The sequence below is a fragment of the Mixophyes fleayi genome, chromosome 3 (genome assembly GCF_038048845.1).
Source record: "Mixophyes fleayi isolate aMixFle1 chromosome 3, aMixFle1.hap1, whole genome shotgun sequence".
Classification (NCBI taxonomy): Eukaryota; Metazoa; Chordata; class Amphibia; order Anura; family Limnodynastidae; genus Mixophyes; species Mixophyes fleayi.
The window spans coordinates 99,731,318-99,749,122 of record NC_134404.1 but is presented as its reverse complement, the minus strand read 5'-3'; the positions used below and the strand labels follow the sequence as shown (position 1 = coordinate 99,749,122).

Here is a 17,805-nt window from a genome sequence, read left to right as displayed (position 1 = left end):
TGGAGACTGATCACGTACTAAACTTACTATGTAGCAAGATATTACACAGATGTCTGGGAAAGGAGTAGCAAACTGCTTGTCTTACACATGGACCATCAGGTATTATTACGCTTATTATTTTTATTATGCTTATTATTCTACTTATTCAGATCATTAATAATAATCTGAGTAATAAATAAATATAATAATAATTCACTGTGTTCTGTGGAAGAACTAACTTATGTGCATATGTATTGTTAGAAGTTTGTCCCGCTATGAGAACACCACTTCTACAATAGTGAACAAATTTATATACTGAGGAAGGTCATACTTATCAACCTTTGGCAAGTGTTTTCCAGGAGATGGTCGTGGTGGGAGGGGGCGGGGCATGGCAAACGCATCATTTTGGCCCCGCCCCGTGACGGAAATGCCGTTTTGTCAAAATGATGCGATTCACTGCAAATTGCGTCATTTCGGGAAGGTGATTCCCGGATGCGGGAGACTTGCCAGCCCTCCCGGGAGTTTGTGAGACCGACCCGAATTTCGGGAGTCTCCCGGACATTCCGGGAGAGTTGGCAAGTATAGGGAAGGTCTCCCTACCATACTACTTTCAACACACTGAATAAGAAGCCGAAATCTCTAAACCAAACTTTCCTACACTTGTTCATTACAGCGAGATAAAAGGTCCATTTCAAAAGCTTATTTGTTATTTTCTGAGATGTTTTTACTGTAGAACAAGTTCATCTTGGTCCTGTTGTCACAACCACCTGTAAGCTCCGAATACCGTAAATAATCGTGCATTTATAGAACATTATTATGATTTGGTAAAGTTCCTGTTTATATGGAGATGTTGCTAGTGCACTTGGGCAATAAAGATATTTTTCTGCTGTGATCTTTTTGTACAGAACATTAAGTGATTCTTCTTAGTACTGTGTCTCAATAAAATAAATTGACTAGCAGTATTTCAAGGGAGTCCTTTAGGTTCACTTGTCTACCCTCATTATATTTATATGTCAACCGTTGACAAGCTTCCCAGGAGCTTGATATTTTGTGGGTTCATACATACTGTAAAAGAAATTATAGTGCTAAATATGGTAAATGCATTAAATATTCTTCCCTAAAGCACAAAATGATATATCCTGCATTTTATGTTTGGACAGATTTTGTCTTAAACAGATGGCTTTTTTTGTCATTGTAGTTATTGAATAAAGTTCCTTTTCAGTTTTTGATTAATGAGTGTTTTAATTAGCTTTGCATCTGAGCTCTATTTGGTAAGCTTGACTCGTCTTTCTTCTGATCAATCTTAATAGCCCTGCGTATATTGCTAATGTCTCTAGCAGAACTCAACCGCTTGCAGTGTCGTCATCTATTCATATCCATTCAAGCGGCCATGACCTCTGCCACTAGTGCTTCTGTTGTCTGATATCCAGCTGTTTTCAGGTGTGCTTGGTTAAGGGCAGAATGTACCACTTCTCATCTGTTAAGGGCAGAATGTACCACTTCTCATCTGTTAAGGGCAGAATGTACCACTTCTCATCTGTTTCTAATAAAAGAGTGTAAAATGTGGCAGCATAAGGACTATACAGGCAGATTTGAAGACCATCCCCTTTTAATCTTTCAGTGGTCCTATGCCTTGGAAAAACCGAATACTGGCAGCATCTTCAGCATTGCTTGGTCTGTAGATGGAACGCAGGTTGCCGGGGCTTGTGGAAACGGCCATGTTATCTTTGCTCATGTCATTGAACAACATTGGGAATGGAAGAATTTTGAAGTAACTTTGATCAAAAGACGGGCTATGCAGGTTATATTTGATTTCATACTTCACGAATATGCTATTTTATAATTATAACTATTGTTTTGTGATATGCTGTGTAAAATGCAAGACTGCTATTGTCCTCTGATTTGCGCTTTACGTTTCAGGTTTGCTGGGGTATTTAGGGGGTTAATCCAGTATTTGCCTCCTATTGAACGTTATTGGATTATATCACTGCATAAGGTGGAGTAATTTTAGAGTTAGATCGGAGTCTAACGCATTTCCTGTGTTTCTAGGTCCGCAATGTAATTAATGATGCTGTAGATTTGCTGGAATTCCGCGACCGAGTAATTAAGGCAACTTTGAAGTATGGGCATCTAGTTGTTTCTACCTCTCTTCAGTGTTATGTATTTAGGTAAGTAGGTTGCCTGTCTGTGAATTGTTTCCTTTGATTCATTGCTTTTCAATCATGTGAGGGACAAAGGTCTTTTAAGCCAACACTATACCAAGCTTGTATCCTTTGTTGAAACACTGTCATAGGAAGCAGGTGGTACTGTTACTGCTAATCTATTCTGCCTCTAAAAGAAGTTAAAGAATCAAAACATCTGGACTAGTTCCAACAAAAACATTTCAAGTAATTGTTTTTGTAGCTTTCTGTTTCAAGTATGGTCACCTAGTTTACAAAGTGAAAGGGTGGCCTCCGGACCCATTGTTTTTGAGTTCATGATCTAGGCCCCAATTAAATGGTTGGGAACAACACATTTGGGAACAGCTGCAGGGTTTTTTGTTTTTTTTTCAGCCTGTACTGCCATATGTAACTACAGTGTGACTTGCATTAAACAATGGCCACTCTAAACTATGCCAAATGCTTTGATTTAAGCATTACTGTTGAAAAATAAATATCAATATTTAACAATATGCTATTGTGGAACTGATATATCTTATGTATGTAAATCAAGTGTGATGGAATAACTAGACATTATCCTATCACACTAGCCATGGACATGTAATATTTAAGTTTACATTTTATATGGATTCTTCTGGGTCAGGCACTGCATCTCAATATGATGTGATCAGGCTATTATTACTATGTAAATATTCCTTGTTGTGTAAAGTGGAGAACTTTAATCCTGCAGTCTAGATACTCTATAAGAAGCCTTAGATCTATGCAGGGTGGAGCCAGAGTCTATATATCATACTGAAGACGTATAATAACATTGAAATGAATATCTTTCATCTGCATCTTGGCTTGTATTTGTGCTATTACTGTATGTCTGTGATCTGCATTATGACAGGTGAAAGAAGGAAAAGTAATCAGATACGTCTACACACAGTTACTGGTGCTGCTAGTTGTACTTATAGGGGAGGATAATAAGTTATTATATAAGGCACAAGAAAATGTAGTTTACAATAAAAAATATATTTAATCTTAAAAGTTAACAAATAAACAATAAAATACTGAATAGAATTAAAAAAACAACCGTACACCATAGAATATTTGATCAGTATAGACACCTATAGTTAATAATTAAATCTCCCCACAATCTTACTTAGTAGTGTAATAAGTCTCTACACTTGGGAAGAATACATTTTTAGAAACATTTAATATGATATTTGAACAATTACACTTTTCCTGATCAGCTCAGAAAGTGCACTTTAGCACCTGGACTTGCGCTATTCAAGCCTCTATTGAGGAGCTGAAGCAGTCCCAGCGATTTTAGAGACATATTGCAATCTCATTCACAAACCTCACATATACCAACATGGCAGAATCAATCCCAATAATTTGTAAGGGGTATAGTCGTCTCATTTGCAGGATGCATTTAAGCAGACAGTAGTACCTTTTGTGTAAATGAACTATATATAATCCAAATTTCCATTGTGGGGAGAGGTTTCAGAAAGAGTATGATCCGAGCAAACTTAATGAAATAAAGTAGTGTAAAATGTCTTACAGCTCTGATGTGGAGACTACTCACTCAATAGACCGGTTTCTTCTACAAATAAACCAAATTGTAATTCCACCAAATACAATACTTTTCATCTAACATGTGTCATTGCATCCCATGACTTCATCAAAAGCTGTGGGCATTTTTATTTTTTTAAAAATTCTTTAAAAAGGAAACAACATGGAGAATACAAACATAATGGTACGCAGGAAAATAAATAACAATATATAAGTATACAAGATGTTTGCTTTAATTTTTATGGGTTTTATCAATGGGAGGTGGGTAGGGAGAGAAGGTTTGGGGAAGAAGGGGAGAAAAAAGGGATGGGGGGAGGGACGTAGGAAAGGCACTAAGGTGGGTATTAAATCGTTCACGAGTTTTTTTTGTTTTTTTTTTGTTTGTTTTTTCCCCCGCATCGTTAAAGAAAAAAAAACAAAAAAAAACAAAAAAAAAACCCGCAGGAGATATTTTTTTATTTTTTTTAACTGCAATACCGACTGTTTTTAGTTAGCGCAGCATGAAAACTTATGCAATTCAATTGAAAAAGAGGGAACGCTGCCCCCACGTGTTAAACATTGTGTTTGTGAGTTTTTAGGGGAGTGAAGGGGAGTTTTAAGGCAGTCATGTATAACACCAAATAAAGGTTTTGCATACATTTTCATACATTAGATTGCATTACACATTGATAACTGTATCAAAAATATTGCTTAGAGCACTATGTGCAACTCATTCAGGGACAAACATCTCGTACAATTAAGAATCAAACATCAGCATGAACAAGATTCTTATCCAAGGTGCCCTGCAACCAGCCCGGGGAATACGGAGGCGGCCTAAAGACTATGTTCCAATTGCGGAAGGGGGATCTGAGGTGGATAGACAGACACGGCTTGCTTGTACATACCACAGGGGCCCATACCTTGTCAAATTTTTGTGTTTTTTGTCATGGAGGTAGTATGTAATATTCTCCATGCTTGCGACATGCCAAATGTAATTCTGTAGTTCCTGCATGGAGGGAGCGTTAGGGTCTTTCCAAAGCTGTGGGGATGTTCCTGTATTTTGAGGTCTCCTGACACAGGATTGAGCGCCATAAGGGGTTTCTTGTGTGATGAATACTGGTGCTGGCTGATTGGTAACATGGAAATGCTTTTTATACTGTAATTAGTCATCCACCTTGGTTCAATGCCTCTCCTTAGTAGATAACCCCACACAGCAGCAATGTCATGCAGTCACCAGCATTGCCGTGTATTCAGAATGTATCCACCATCACTGCTGAGAGCTCCAGAGCAGAAGCTGTTCAGGAAGTGGGTCTTAGAAACTTGCCATGCCCAAATCACTACTTTTGTGTGTAAGGGGGGCTACTAGAGAGAAGAGGTTTTCCAAAGTGGACAACCAATTTTATAAGGTTCCTAAAAGTCTAAAGTGAGAGATAGGACATTAAGGGGCATATTCAATTACAATTCACAGCCGTGATTACGTCCGGCTGCGCATGTAAAGCATCATTACGGTAGTGCAATATCACAGAAATCCACGATGTTGCGGTACCGGGACCTGTGTGGCCGAGCGTAATCGTGGCCGCAGATCATAATTGAATATGCCCCTTAATGTATTATTTATATTTTCCACATGCATAGTTTATTTTCTGGGTATAACACACATGGGGATAGTTTATACTGTGCGGTGAATAACCCTTTTCTGTATTATTGCATTTATTTATATGTTTACATACCTTTATAGGAAAAGCTATATTAGGAACAAATCAACATAGGCAGCAAATCAAAATACTTTCATTTTTACCCAAGTATGTCAATGTTTACAGATATGGTTTGAGTTTTACTAAGCTCTCTTTATTAGAGGAAAACATTTTATTATCTTGTTTTTATTTTTTGTTATTGGTCTATTTCCAATCTGTCACATACACTGCAAACTCTTATAAAGTATTAATATTTCCATAATTCAACAACCTGTCCCTTGTGCAAACATTTTGTTAAACAATATTGATATAGTTTTCTCTCTTCCTTAGCACAAAGAACTGGAACACACCACTAATTTTTGACCTCAAGGAAGGAACTGTGAGCTTGATCTTGCAATGTGAAAGGTAGAAAATAACCAATGTATCCACAGGCATTTTTTTAATTGTGACCTGCTACCCTCACACAGGGATCTCCTCACGTTCAAGCATCTGTGATGTCAATCATTTGGCTTTATTGTCATGAATATTGGTTCCCCCAATTTATAATATAATTTATTAACTTTTCGCTGCTTTCTAGAGGAACATTAGAAAACTCTAATTTATTTAATTTCTAACATATATCTGGAAGATGAAAATTTCAGCTGACGTATCAGCTGAGGTTGAAGACATAGTAGACTAGGCTTGTCTCTTACTGCTGCAATAGAACAGGGGTCGTTACTAATGTTGGAGTTTTACTTTGTTGAAACTGTCGGCAAAACTTTGAATCCATAAAGCTGCAGTGAAGATTAGTGTAAATGTTGTTTTACATCAATAGAAACATTAGTAACAATATTTGCAAGTATTCTCACTTTAAGAAGATGTTTAAATACAAATTAAGTGGATATCTCTTTCAAAAATAATAAATCATTCAAAATAATCAATTTTGAACCAAATGACATGATAGATTTTGATGTACTCTTCATTTGTAAAATGTTCTTGGGTATGCTTCTGCAGAAAGCGTCTGTAAAAACTGAATTATGGCATATTATTTTATGACTAAACATTTCACATAAATGGTTACATTACAGAAAATTTCTCACAATGACATATCTGTAACGATATTACCAGCAACTTAAAAAACAAAGTCTCCATCAGCATGCTGATTCATGTGTACACACTATACAGGTTTTGACAGATTTACCCTCAGATTTGTGCTCTTCATCTGTCATAACCATCGGCTGTAAAGATCATGACTCTGTAAGATCCTGATTGTGTTTGCGTACACACTGCAGAATTGGAAGGATATCGTTCCATTGTTATGGGCGGCACAGTGGCTTAGTGGTTAGCACTTCTGCCTCACAGCACTGGGATAATGAGTTTGATTCCCAACCATGACCTTATCTGTGTGGAGTTTGTATGTTCTCCCTGTGTTTGCGTGGGTTTCCTCCGGGTGCTCCGGTTTCCTCCCACACTCCAAAAACATATCAGCAGGTTAATTGGCTGCTATTAAAATTGACCCTAGTCTGTGTGTGTGTGTGTGTGTGTGTGTGTGTGTGTTAGGAAATTTAGACTGTAAGCCCCAATGGGACAGGGACTGATGTAAGTGAGTTCTCTGTACAGCGCTGCGGAATTAGTGGCGCTATATATATATATATAAATGATGATGATCGTTGAATGAGATTTTTAGTCCGGTTTGAAAATCAAATGAAACGATACAATATGCTTTGGAACGATAACCTGTTCAGTGTAGACACTAATGCAATATCGAACCGAACAATCGTTTATCATGTGATTGGCCTGATAATCGGCTAAAAAGCCTGTAGTATGTACCCAGCCTAACTTGTGGTGTATACATAATATGTGTGTCTATGCACATCTGGGTATTATTCATGTGGATAAAATATCAACCTCATACTTTTTTTTTAATTGAATACCCTTAAAAAATGTATATAATATATAAAGCAATGTCATCTTGTGGCACTGAAGTGGTTAAACGTGTGTCTTTACCAAGTGTCAAATCCTTCTCCATGCACATGGCTAATTTGAATTAGAAGGCCTGTGTTATGGCATCCCTTTCCAATCAGCCGTATGCTCTGTGTTTAGTAACCAATGAACAACATTCCATTCTGCATTCCTCCTCCCTGCTCCAGTGTATTAGAGAACTGGATTACTTACCTCTCTAAAGGCTGCAGAGCATGGTGCTAACAAAGCTCTGTTACAGCCTGCTTACTATTTAATAATGAAGTAATCCCTTTATCTATCTGCATTTTAAAAATGAAAGAAATCTGGTTTCAACATAAATGCATTGTGTTAGCGCAAGAACAGGCTCCTCTGCATTAATGACAATCTCCGGAAAGAAGCAAAGCTTTGGGGCTGGTGAACAGTCTTCATAGCATCATCACTTTGTTTGCTGAAGCCCTCTTTGAAGAAGTACAAATTGTTGACTTGAATGTACCTGCTCTTTGGTCACTTCCTTCCTGGTTTTCTTGCAGGCATTTCCTCCTGGTGGATGGTGGCAGTTTGTTTTTATACTCCTATGAAGGTCGTCTCATCTCCTCTCCTAAGGTTCCCGGTATGAGAACAGATATTCTCAATGCACAGACAGTGTCTTTGAGCAATGACACCATTGCTATAAACGACAAAACAGATGAGAAATGTAAGTTATGTTTCTCTTCTACTGCATAGTGCTCATTTATAAAACGGTCTGTATCCATCTCACTGGTATTTAACGTTCTTTAGAAAAGCATTAGGACATCTGAAATTTATGTATTACTTTATCACCAAAGAATTAATGTTTGGTTTACTCACTAATATCTACTTCTAATATTTATCATTTACACAGTGCTGCACAGATGTCTTTGGGCATTTTCTCTTACATAATTTTGACTTACTTTAGGTCTTCATGCTAATAAACTACCCAGTGTGTTTTCTTATTATTTAACCCATTCACCACTGAGGCTTTTCTCGGCCCTGTATTGAGCCTATTTTGGCACATTTTTGGCTGGTCACATTTCAACATCAATATCAGTCATTTATTTATGCACTACCCACACAAATGATAAGTAATTACTAAGGGGGCACATCATTTGAATTTGGGGATTATCCTCTTTCAAATGACAGGTCACCATCCAACACTCCTCCGCCATTCCCAGGCTGCTTAGTTTCTTCTGTAGTGTAGAGTGTCTCCCCCTCCCCATACCTGGATGACTTAATTGTGTCTGTAGTATAGAGTGTTATTGTCTGATGATCACCAGATAATAACTAGAGGATAAAGAGGATACAGCTGAGACTGTAGGTGCCAAGATGGGGGAGATTGGGCCCTTTTAGTGCCCTTCCCCAATCCCCTGAACTACAGAATGTTTGTTTTTCTTCAGTTAGGTAGATGAGCACCAATGAGATGACTTCATCAATCCCTGGGCACCCCTTCTCTATACTGCACCACACTGGATTGGTAGACCAAGGTTTAGTACAAAAGCTTCAGGTCGGATTTTTTTTTAAGCTTGTTGTCTCCTAATAAAAGGACTTTGTACAGTTTAGTAGAATCAAACAGGGGCGTTGCCATTGATGTCATAGCAAAAATAAATTACATACTTTGTCATTTCAGCTTTTTGTCCTATTTGTATTGTGTCCTTGAACACTACACAGGAACTGTGGCTGTTGCTTTATCTGTTTGTTTTAAATGGGGGAGGTAAAGCTCTAGTAATCTTTATTTTTTAACAACGCTCTGGTGGAAAGGGTGTGACTGGACATTGTCTTTAATAATTAGTTTACAGAATGCATACTAATAAATATATTTGTAAATCAGTATTTATATTTATTTTTAGGTGTGTTTGCCTAGTTGCAGGAAAAGTGGGCGAGTCTGGAACAACCTGCAGCCTATCACAGCAGCAGATTATTCCGGTTCTGCCAACTCCTGTATGTGTAAGAAAGTCTGAAGGGAGAGGGATTAAAGTTAACATATAGCCAGTCTGAGCACTAACAGTGCAGAGTACATGTGAGGCCCCAATCAAACTGGTGTGGGAAGATTGTGCTGTGGACCACAGAGAAAACAAGTTAATCATATTAGTTGTATTTAATACTAAAAGTTAAAAACCACTCTAATAACATACATTTTTAGTACCATATAGTATGACATTTTGTGCTTTGTATAATCAGTGGGTTATTATATCCTGTTTATATAGATCATGTCTTTCTTTGGGACATATGACACATGCTGGTTGTTGCCTCATTAGCCTTGTCCATTTGTATACTTATCTGGGAGTGTGATGTGGCTATAAGCACCATGCTTAACAACAGGCGCAATTTATACCCGTCTAAATTTCAGTCTGTTAAGAAATGTCCTCTGTTTATGTTAATGCAATTCTGCTTTTAAACCATGTCTATGTTATTGTATTCGGGATTGTTTTGTCTATATCCTCTTTGTCTGTCTTAAAAGCGTCGGAATAACGTACCCCACCCTATCGGAGAAATAGGAGCAGATAAACTTGTGATTTGTGTATTTAAGGGCATCTGCCATGTTACATTCTCTATAGATATCAATAGGTGAGGGCTGGCAAATTTTAGCCTGGGGGCATTGACCCAGCCCAAGGTAGCCCACTATGGGACCGGACCAGGGGGCAGATTTCCCCCAGTCAAGCCAGCCCCTGAATATCAATGAAATAATTTCACATAATGACCAAATTATCTTACAATACAGTAGTCTTGTATGTCCTGTGAGAATCATGTATGTTGACCCTTTAAATACAGAGATCTTACACTCTATTGCTCAAGACCCATAATCAGTTTGTTCAGTTTTAAATTAATAGTTTATCCTTAGCGCCTCATGCCTCAGAGCACCTTGTGCCTCCAAGCTATGCGTTTTAAGATATAAACCTCTTCCTTAAGCAATAGAAAACAGGACTGAAGCTGTATGTGGGGAGATAGTCTTTATATCACAATCATGACATATTTCAGGTATTTGTAATCATGGTGAGTATAAATGGGTACAAATAAAACAACCAACATGGAATACTAAATAAATAGTGTAAAATATATAACACCGAAAAACAATTTCTAACTCCAAACACAAAAAGACAATGAAATCATATGCATTGTTAAATTCAGATGGAATCACAGTTTGTAAATTAAAAATCCATAAAGTTTTATGTTTCCTTTACAAGATAGGTCTGTCATCACCTCTATTAAATAAATGCACAGTACGGGCCTGATTCATTAAGAAAAGTAAAGCAAAAAAAGAGTAACTTTGCACCTTGGCAAAACCAAAATTTGATTTGTGTGATTGGACAAAATTTAAACTTTTGATTGGCAGGCATCTTGAAACCTTTTATCAAACAAACTCCTGATTGTTCATTAATCTTTATTTAATAAAAATGAAAACCAGAGTACAAAATAATAATCATAAATGTAAGTATAGTTTAGTGTCCAAGTTTAATACGGATTACAAAACAAAATAGAAGATCTATTAGATCTATTATTAGAGATCTGTGCACCCTATTTTAAATTTATTAAAAAATAAAACCTCTCTTTCTTTTACAGTACATTTTTTAATCTTAAGAATTAACTCGTTCTTCAATAAAGTGTGAATTATCCATTGCCTCTATAAATATGCGGCATGGATGCACATTTTATCCAACTTTAGAAATAGTGATCCACAATATTTGGCTTAAGGCATAGAACAATGGCATTTAGCTGCTAGGGAGTACGTGATAGAGCTATCTTGTTAATGTAAATGTAAAACTGGATTTAATGAGTGCCTTTCTAGAGTCATACATTTTTATATTGTTTACACTATTTATTTAGTATGATTATATTGTTTGTTTTACCTATACTAGTGAATACTCATTGTAATTATAAATCCCGAGCACATGTAATAATTGCAATACACTAGCTGCCTCCCCACCTTTTTTTTTTTACTTGCCCGAGGAAGAGATTCATACCTTGAAGTGTATGGCTTTGGTGCTCCGAGGCACAAGGTACTTGGTAATGCGGATTGCTTATGACTGTGGGAAATTGCCCTGTGTTCCAAACTGTATTTCCATAATTCATTAATTCACTCTCCATTTTTATCTGCGTTGCACATTGTACTATATGGCAGTGGAGTTTCTTGGAGACTGTGATTCTGACCTCTGGTGGAGGTGTCGTGGAGACTTTCTGAATTCAGTTCGACACTTCTGTCTGTTGAGCTGGTTTCATTTTGTAATTTTGCAGTGTTGTGACACAAATGTTCCGTATAGACATGTCTTGGGGAATGTACATCAACCATGTGTTTAAAAGCAAACATTTATGATAAAGTAAAGTGTTTACTATGTCATAATTTGGTAAATAAGTGTATTGCATAATTTGCTAGGATTTCTTTGGAGCTGCACTTTTTTGCAACAATGTTTAGGTAGGTGGTGCATATCAAAGTAATGTCCACATGAATTCCAGGACTCAAGGTTTCCAAGCACCACAACATTGCCCAGAGCATCACACTGCCTCCGCCGGCTTGTTTTCTTCCCATAGTGCATCCTGGTGCCATCTCTTCCCCTGGTGAACTGCACATGAACATGGCTGTTCACTTGATGATGCAAAAGAAAATGTGATTCATCAGACCAGGCCACCTTCTTCCATTTTCTATGGTCCATTTCTGGCGCTTACGTGCCCATTGTAGGTGCTTTCAGCGGTGGACAGGGGTCAGCATGGGCACTCTGACCAGTCTGCTGCTATGCAGCCCCATACGCAGCAAGCTACAATGCACTGTGTGTTCTGACACCTTTCTATCATAGCCAGCATTAACTTTTTCAGCAATTTGTGCTACAGTAGCTTTTCTGTGGGATTGGACCAGATGAGTTAGCACCCGCTCCCCACGCTTATCAGTGAGCCTTGGACACTCATGACCCTGTCTCCGTTTGTCCCTCCTTGGACCACTTTTTGTAGGTACTAACCACTTTATACCGGGAACACCTCACAAGACATGCCGTTTTGAAGATGCTCTTCTAGCCATCACTATTTGGCTCTTGTCCAAGGTGCTCAGATCCTTACCCTTGCCCATTTTTCTTTCCTTCAGCATTTCTACTTCAAGATTTGACTGTTCATTTGCTGCCTAATATATCCCACCCCTCGACAGGGGCCATTGTAACGAGATAATCAAATTCACTACACTTGTCAGTGGTTTTATTGTTGTGACTGATTGGTGTACATGGTCTTTGTAGTCACAGAGAATCGTTTTCCCCAAAGGTGATCTGATCTGTCTGCTCTGCTGAATTCACAGGGTGTTATTTCTTCATTACAGGTAATCAATGTGGAGTCCGTGTTCCATCATACAAACAAAAGATAAATTGTTGAAATAGTAATCACTTTAATTTCAATAAAAGAACATATCCACTTACAGTAAGATGTCGGTGGTAGCGCATGCAGAGACTGTGGCCCCAGCTCAGACAGTGTTGATGCGTTGGTTGGGGCCCTCGTGCATCCTCTCATGCTATCCTCGCTGCCCCTAAGGAACGCAAGCTCAAAGATGTCAAACCAGGCCTCACAGCTCTCTACGTTCAAAGGCTAGTGAGCGTGATAAACCTCACTATTTCACTAGAGGTATTAGTCATTCACTTGTTTTCTTTGCCAATTTTTCTAAAAATAAAAATGACCAATCATTTTTCTTTCTTTTTTCTCTGTATGATTTTTTTTTTTTTTTAAACTGGACTTCTGACTTGTATATATGAGGTACAATTTATATGGTGGTAGACATTCCCTGCTAGACGTTTCCCTGGCAACAAATATATATATGTGTATATATATATATATATATATATATATATATATATATATATATATATATATATATATATATATATATATATGGAAATAGGGTTAAAAGAGGACAAGGGCGCACAATAGTATAATATAAATTAGGACCAAGGAAGGTCCAAAGTGAAAAAATAACCTTATCACCAGAGAGATGGACCAAAGGTCTATGTGCAATAAAAAGATCCAAATAATACACCAGACACTCTTGTGTGTGGATATGCGTACCAGAATGAAGATCTTTATGGCTTGTCAAATCGGATATCCCAAAGGAAACAGGTCACACATTTTCCATATTCCCGCATATAGTAGGTGCTTATAGAGTAGCAGATAACCAGCTTATCCATACAGCAATCACGGATCAGATAGTTGACATAAAGTGATCCCGGATGCACATGAATAGTAACAATAACTTCTCAACGCGTTTCGTCCGTACCAACACCGGACTTCATCAAAAGAATGTGGAAACCTTATGGTGTATTAAGTGGATCTTTTTATTGCACATAGACCTTTTGGTCCATCTTTCTGGTGATAAGGTTATTTTTTCACTTTGGACCTTCCTTGGTCCTAATTTATATTATAATATTACACTATTGTGCGCCCTTGTCCTCTTTTACCCCCTATTTCCAGATTATTTCCACAACACACCGCTTGGTTTCTGGAGGACTGGCAGCTGCCTGCAAATGGGAAGTGTGTGTTTTATATAAAAAGACTTTTCAACAAAAGACTTTCATTTGGACTTGTGATATTATATCTCTCCATTTTCTTCTGATAATCTGTTGAAACGCCCCTACGTGGTATTTTCTTTTTATTATTTCTTCTTCCCCTTTTTCTTTCTTTCTTTTCTCTTTATCTTGGAGTTCTATTTCCTTATAAATGTGTTTAAAGTATCACAGTACACCCTCCTCATCAACAAAGGAAATGTTGCTGGAAGTAATAGTTCTACTTTAAATTATCGCTTGCTGACATATGATGCCTCTTCAATGAGTTGTAATTTCATATATTCTTCTTCTTCTTGTTTATTTATATAGGGATTACATATTCTCTGTACAGTGCTACGTAATATACATTCCCTACCACACACACGGCTAGGGTACTGTTTGTCAGAAGCCAGTTATCCTACCAGTATGTATTTGGACTGTGGGAGAAAACCACATAAACACAGGAGAACATACAAACTCCACACAGATAGGACCTTGGTTCGGAATTGAACCTATGACCCCAGCTCTGTGAGGTAGCAATGCTAACCACTGTGTCACCATGCTCCCTATAATTTGAATACCTGATGCTCTTGATTAGTAAACATATGTAAGCAATGACTTACCATCATTAATGTAAATTGCAGACCGGTTTATTCATTGAAAAGACAACCAGTTTCTTTGACTGCTGTGTACGTACAATAAAAAGCACCGCCCGCTTTTGGCTGTATCACTGTCACTTTGCAAATAAGTAACAGAAGATTGCAGTTATGAGCAGTAAAATGACTGTGTAGTTTTCAGTAACGCCAGCTGTACATATGAAAATCTTTGAGGGTTTTATCTGGACCATTAACCACTTTTTAGATAGTCTCATCTAATCAGTTACTCATGTGCTTTCTGTTATTTCTCTATAGTCCTTGTATTCCTTTGCTCTTTCTTCTGACTCTGATATTTCCATTGCATCCTACAAACCACAGCTTTGTTTAAGCCATTCTCTCTAAGGACATTATACATAAAGGGCTAGATTTACTAAACTGCGGGTTTGGAAAAGTGGAGATGTTGCCTATAGCAACCAATCAGATTCTAGCTATTATTTGGAAGAGTGTACTAAATAAATGATTGGTTGCTATAGGCAAAATCTCCACTTTTTTAAACCTGCATTTTAGTAAATATACCCCAAAGTCTCCTATAATTATCTTGAAATTATTTTTTATTTATTTTTTAAATCAAAAGCTACCATTATCTGTGTGCATAAATTTGTTTAACAAATAACATTGATGTTCTAAATAGAAGGTAAAATATTAAACAGAATCCCTTTATGATATGCACAAGGCAAAATATATGTTTTCCTGCTGCACGTTTATTTTTGACATTTTTATTTTTTATTGTATTAAAAAAAAGAGGAAAAACAGTCTAGACAGAGTTAAATAAAAAAGAAAATGTAGCATACACCACTTTCATGCATATTTCACAACTTCCAATATACTATCTTTTGAATATTACTGTAATGGCAACAATGCCAGGTTACACAGCCTACCAGACTGAGCATCCTCCGTAAAGATCTGGTGAGACTCAGCCCACAGATCGCACACACTGGGCAGCCCCTGGAGAGATACTTAAGGCGTATAAGCACCAAAACCTTATAAATCAGCAGTTTCTACTTACAGAATGTCAGAATTTTAGGCGGTTTCCAGTATATAGACAGTGCTAGCATAGAAAAGCAGCTGAAGCAGTAATAAGGTAATTATCTCTAGGTAAAAAGAGTTGATCAACCAGGCTTAACAGGCACTGGTCAGGAAAGGAGATTCCAGGCAACCAATATGTATATTCCAAAAAGTAAGAAAATCCCTCCAAAATTTAGGTACAGTAGAACATGTCCATTCCAAATGCTGTAACTTTCTGTCTTCTCACTTGGCATCTGATACATATGCCAGTGTCCATCTGTAGGGGTTCAAATGGCGCTGCTCTAGAATAGGTCAACAATGCTGCACAGAGTTATAAGGGGTGTCCCACCCCTATATATACAACAATGAAAATTCAAATACACTTGCGCAAAGTATGACCTACATAATGACAAATATAGAATAAAGAAGTGGTGAATCTGATTTATGTCAAAAGTATTATATGTGAGATAAAATTGTAATAGTAATATATATGAAAATATAAAACACACAAAAACCAGTGCACTGGTATAGAAATTTGCAGTATGACAAAAATGATAATAAAACAGAAGTAGAAAAATAATCAGATAGGTTGACTGACTTTACAGCTGCAACCGTTGTGTAACATGCAGTCCGGAATTATTATTATTATTATTAATTTTTATTTATAGGGTGCCACAAAGTGTCCGTAGCGCCGTACAGGGACAAACAAGTACAATACAAGGTGGGACAGCACGGTACAATAAACAATAAGCACAGTAACTCTGTAAGCTCAAAGCACAGCTAGAGAGAGGGGGAGGGAAGACCAGCAAGTGCTGGAGCCCAAGAGGAAGGGCACGGATGACGGGGAGACCCCCAGAGGGGTGGGGGGAAAGGTAGCTGGAGAGCAGAGTTAGAAGTGAAGGAAACAGGAGGAGAGATGGCCCTGCTCAAGGGAGCGTACAATCTAAGGAATTACCAGAGTGCATGCAAATAGACAATATTGAAATATATATGACCTGGATACAACAATGCTAAATTTAAAATGCACAACCTCTTTTCACATTTTAGGAGAGTCACTCATTAAATCATGGCGAGGAGTTCCAGAGAAATGCCTATGTGAATCTGATAATAGCGGAGCGTGTATATTCCTTAAAAAGAGTCATACATCAGCACATAGTGTTCTTAATTGATTATGCTGGATCTGCACATATGCAGATAAAAATCCACAAAAGGGAAAAGATAAAACGGAATCTCACTCACCCGCACAGTTTGCCAGTACTATGCTTGCATCCGGTAGTAATTTTCGTCTGGCTAAAAGTTATCCGGTATGTGCAATTCTCTCACTGAACTCCTCAAAGAGATATCCGCACACTCTGGCTGTAATATGTTGGAAAGTGGTATTGCCAGTGCTTTGCTGATATCCCATAGCAAATATCATCTGGCTAATAGCTGTCCAGTATGGGAAATCCTCTCGCTAATCTTTCCAGCCGGCGGGTAAGTGTCATGCTCATTAGAATATTCGCGCATGCGTAAATGATGTCTATTATTCTAGATGTTCCAAACGAGCTCGTTGGTGTTCTTGCAATATAGGTAAAGTAAAAATAGAATGAAGGTTAGTATCCAATGCGTTTCACCCGTCATGCGGGCTTTCTCAGGGCAGTGTAGTCAGTGTCCATCTGTAGCAGACTATATAAACACATTGGGGTATAGTAAATGCATTGTATAAGTTTAAGCTGACTAAATATATCCTGGGAATATATACTAGTGCTTAGGACTGGCTCCTGGATCTTCTCCCACTGCTCAGCATTTATACAACAACCCTATTCACTTTCGGAACATACCATTTAATCCTCATCTGTCCAGCATCTCTGACGTACACCCCCCCCTTCCCCCTCCTCCTCAGTTAACTGCTGGGTGGTATTGGGCATGTCAAGCTTCCCGTTAGAAGGGCTCAGGTGGCCTTTCATAAACACAGCATTGGTCCATACCCACCAGACTATCCTACAGACATCTGTAGGAGGGAATGAGCTGTGAGGTCCAGACAGGGAGTACCAAGGAACCTGTGACCAAGTCTAGCAATGTACTACAACATCAAACCCTTCAGCAATACTGATAAATCCAATATCGACAACAATGCAGCAGTAGAACCTGACAGACGTCATATAGCAACTGTATTCTACCATAGGGGATTGGTTATATCTATATGGGCAGCACGGTGGCTAAGTGGTTAGCACTTCTGCCTCACAGTGCTGGGGTCATGAGTTCAATTCCCTACCATGGTCTTATCTATGTAGAGTTTGTATGTTCTCCCTGTGTATGCGTGGGTTTCCTCCTGGTG

The 17,805-nt window shown here is 38.0% G+C and overlaps 1 protein-coding gene across 2 annotated transcripts in view; it reads left to right on the top strand.

The window, feature by feature from the left end:
• Nucleotides 1-17,805, top strand: part of IFT80 (intraflagellar transport 80) — a 73,792-nt gene that overhangs the window by 36,212 nt on the left and 19,775 nt on the right. For both annotated transcript variants that reach the window (XM_075202070.1, XM_075202071.1), the window contains exons 9-12: nt 1,601-1,780; nt 2,029-2,147; nt 5,699-5,773; nt 7,840-8,003. In XM_075202070.1, coding sequence (XP_075058171.1) covers nt 1,601-1,780; nt 2,029-2,147; nt 5,699-5,773; nt 7,840-8,003 — 538 coding nt within the window. The remainder of the gene's footprint in view (nt 1-1,600; nt 1,781-2,028; nt 2,148-5,698; nt 5,774-7,839; nt 8,004-17,805) is intronic.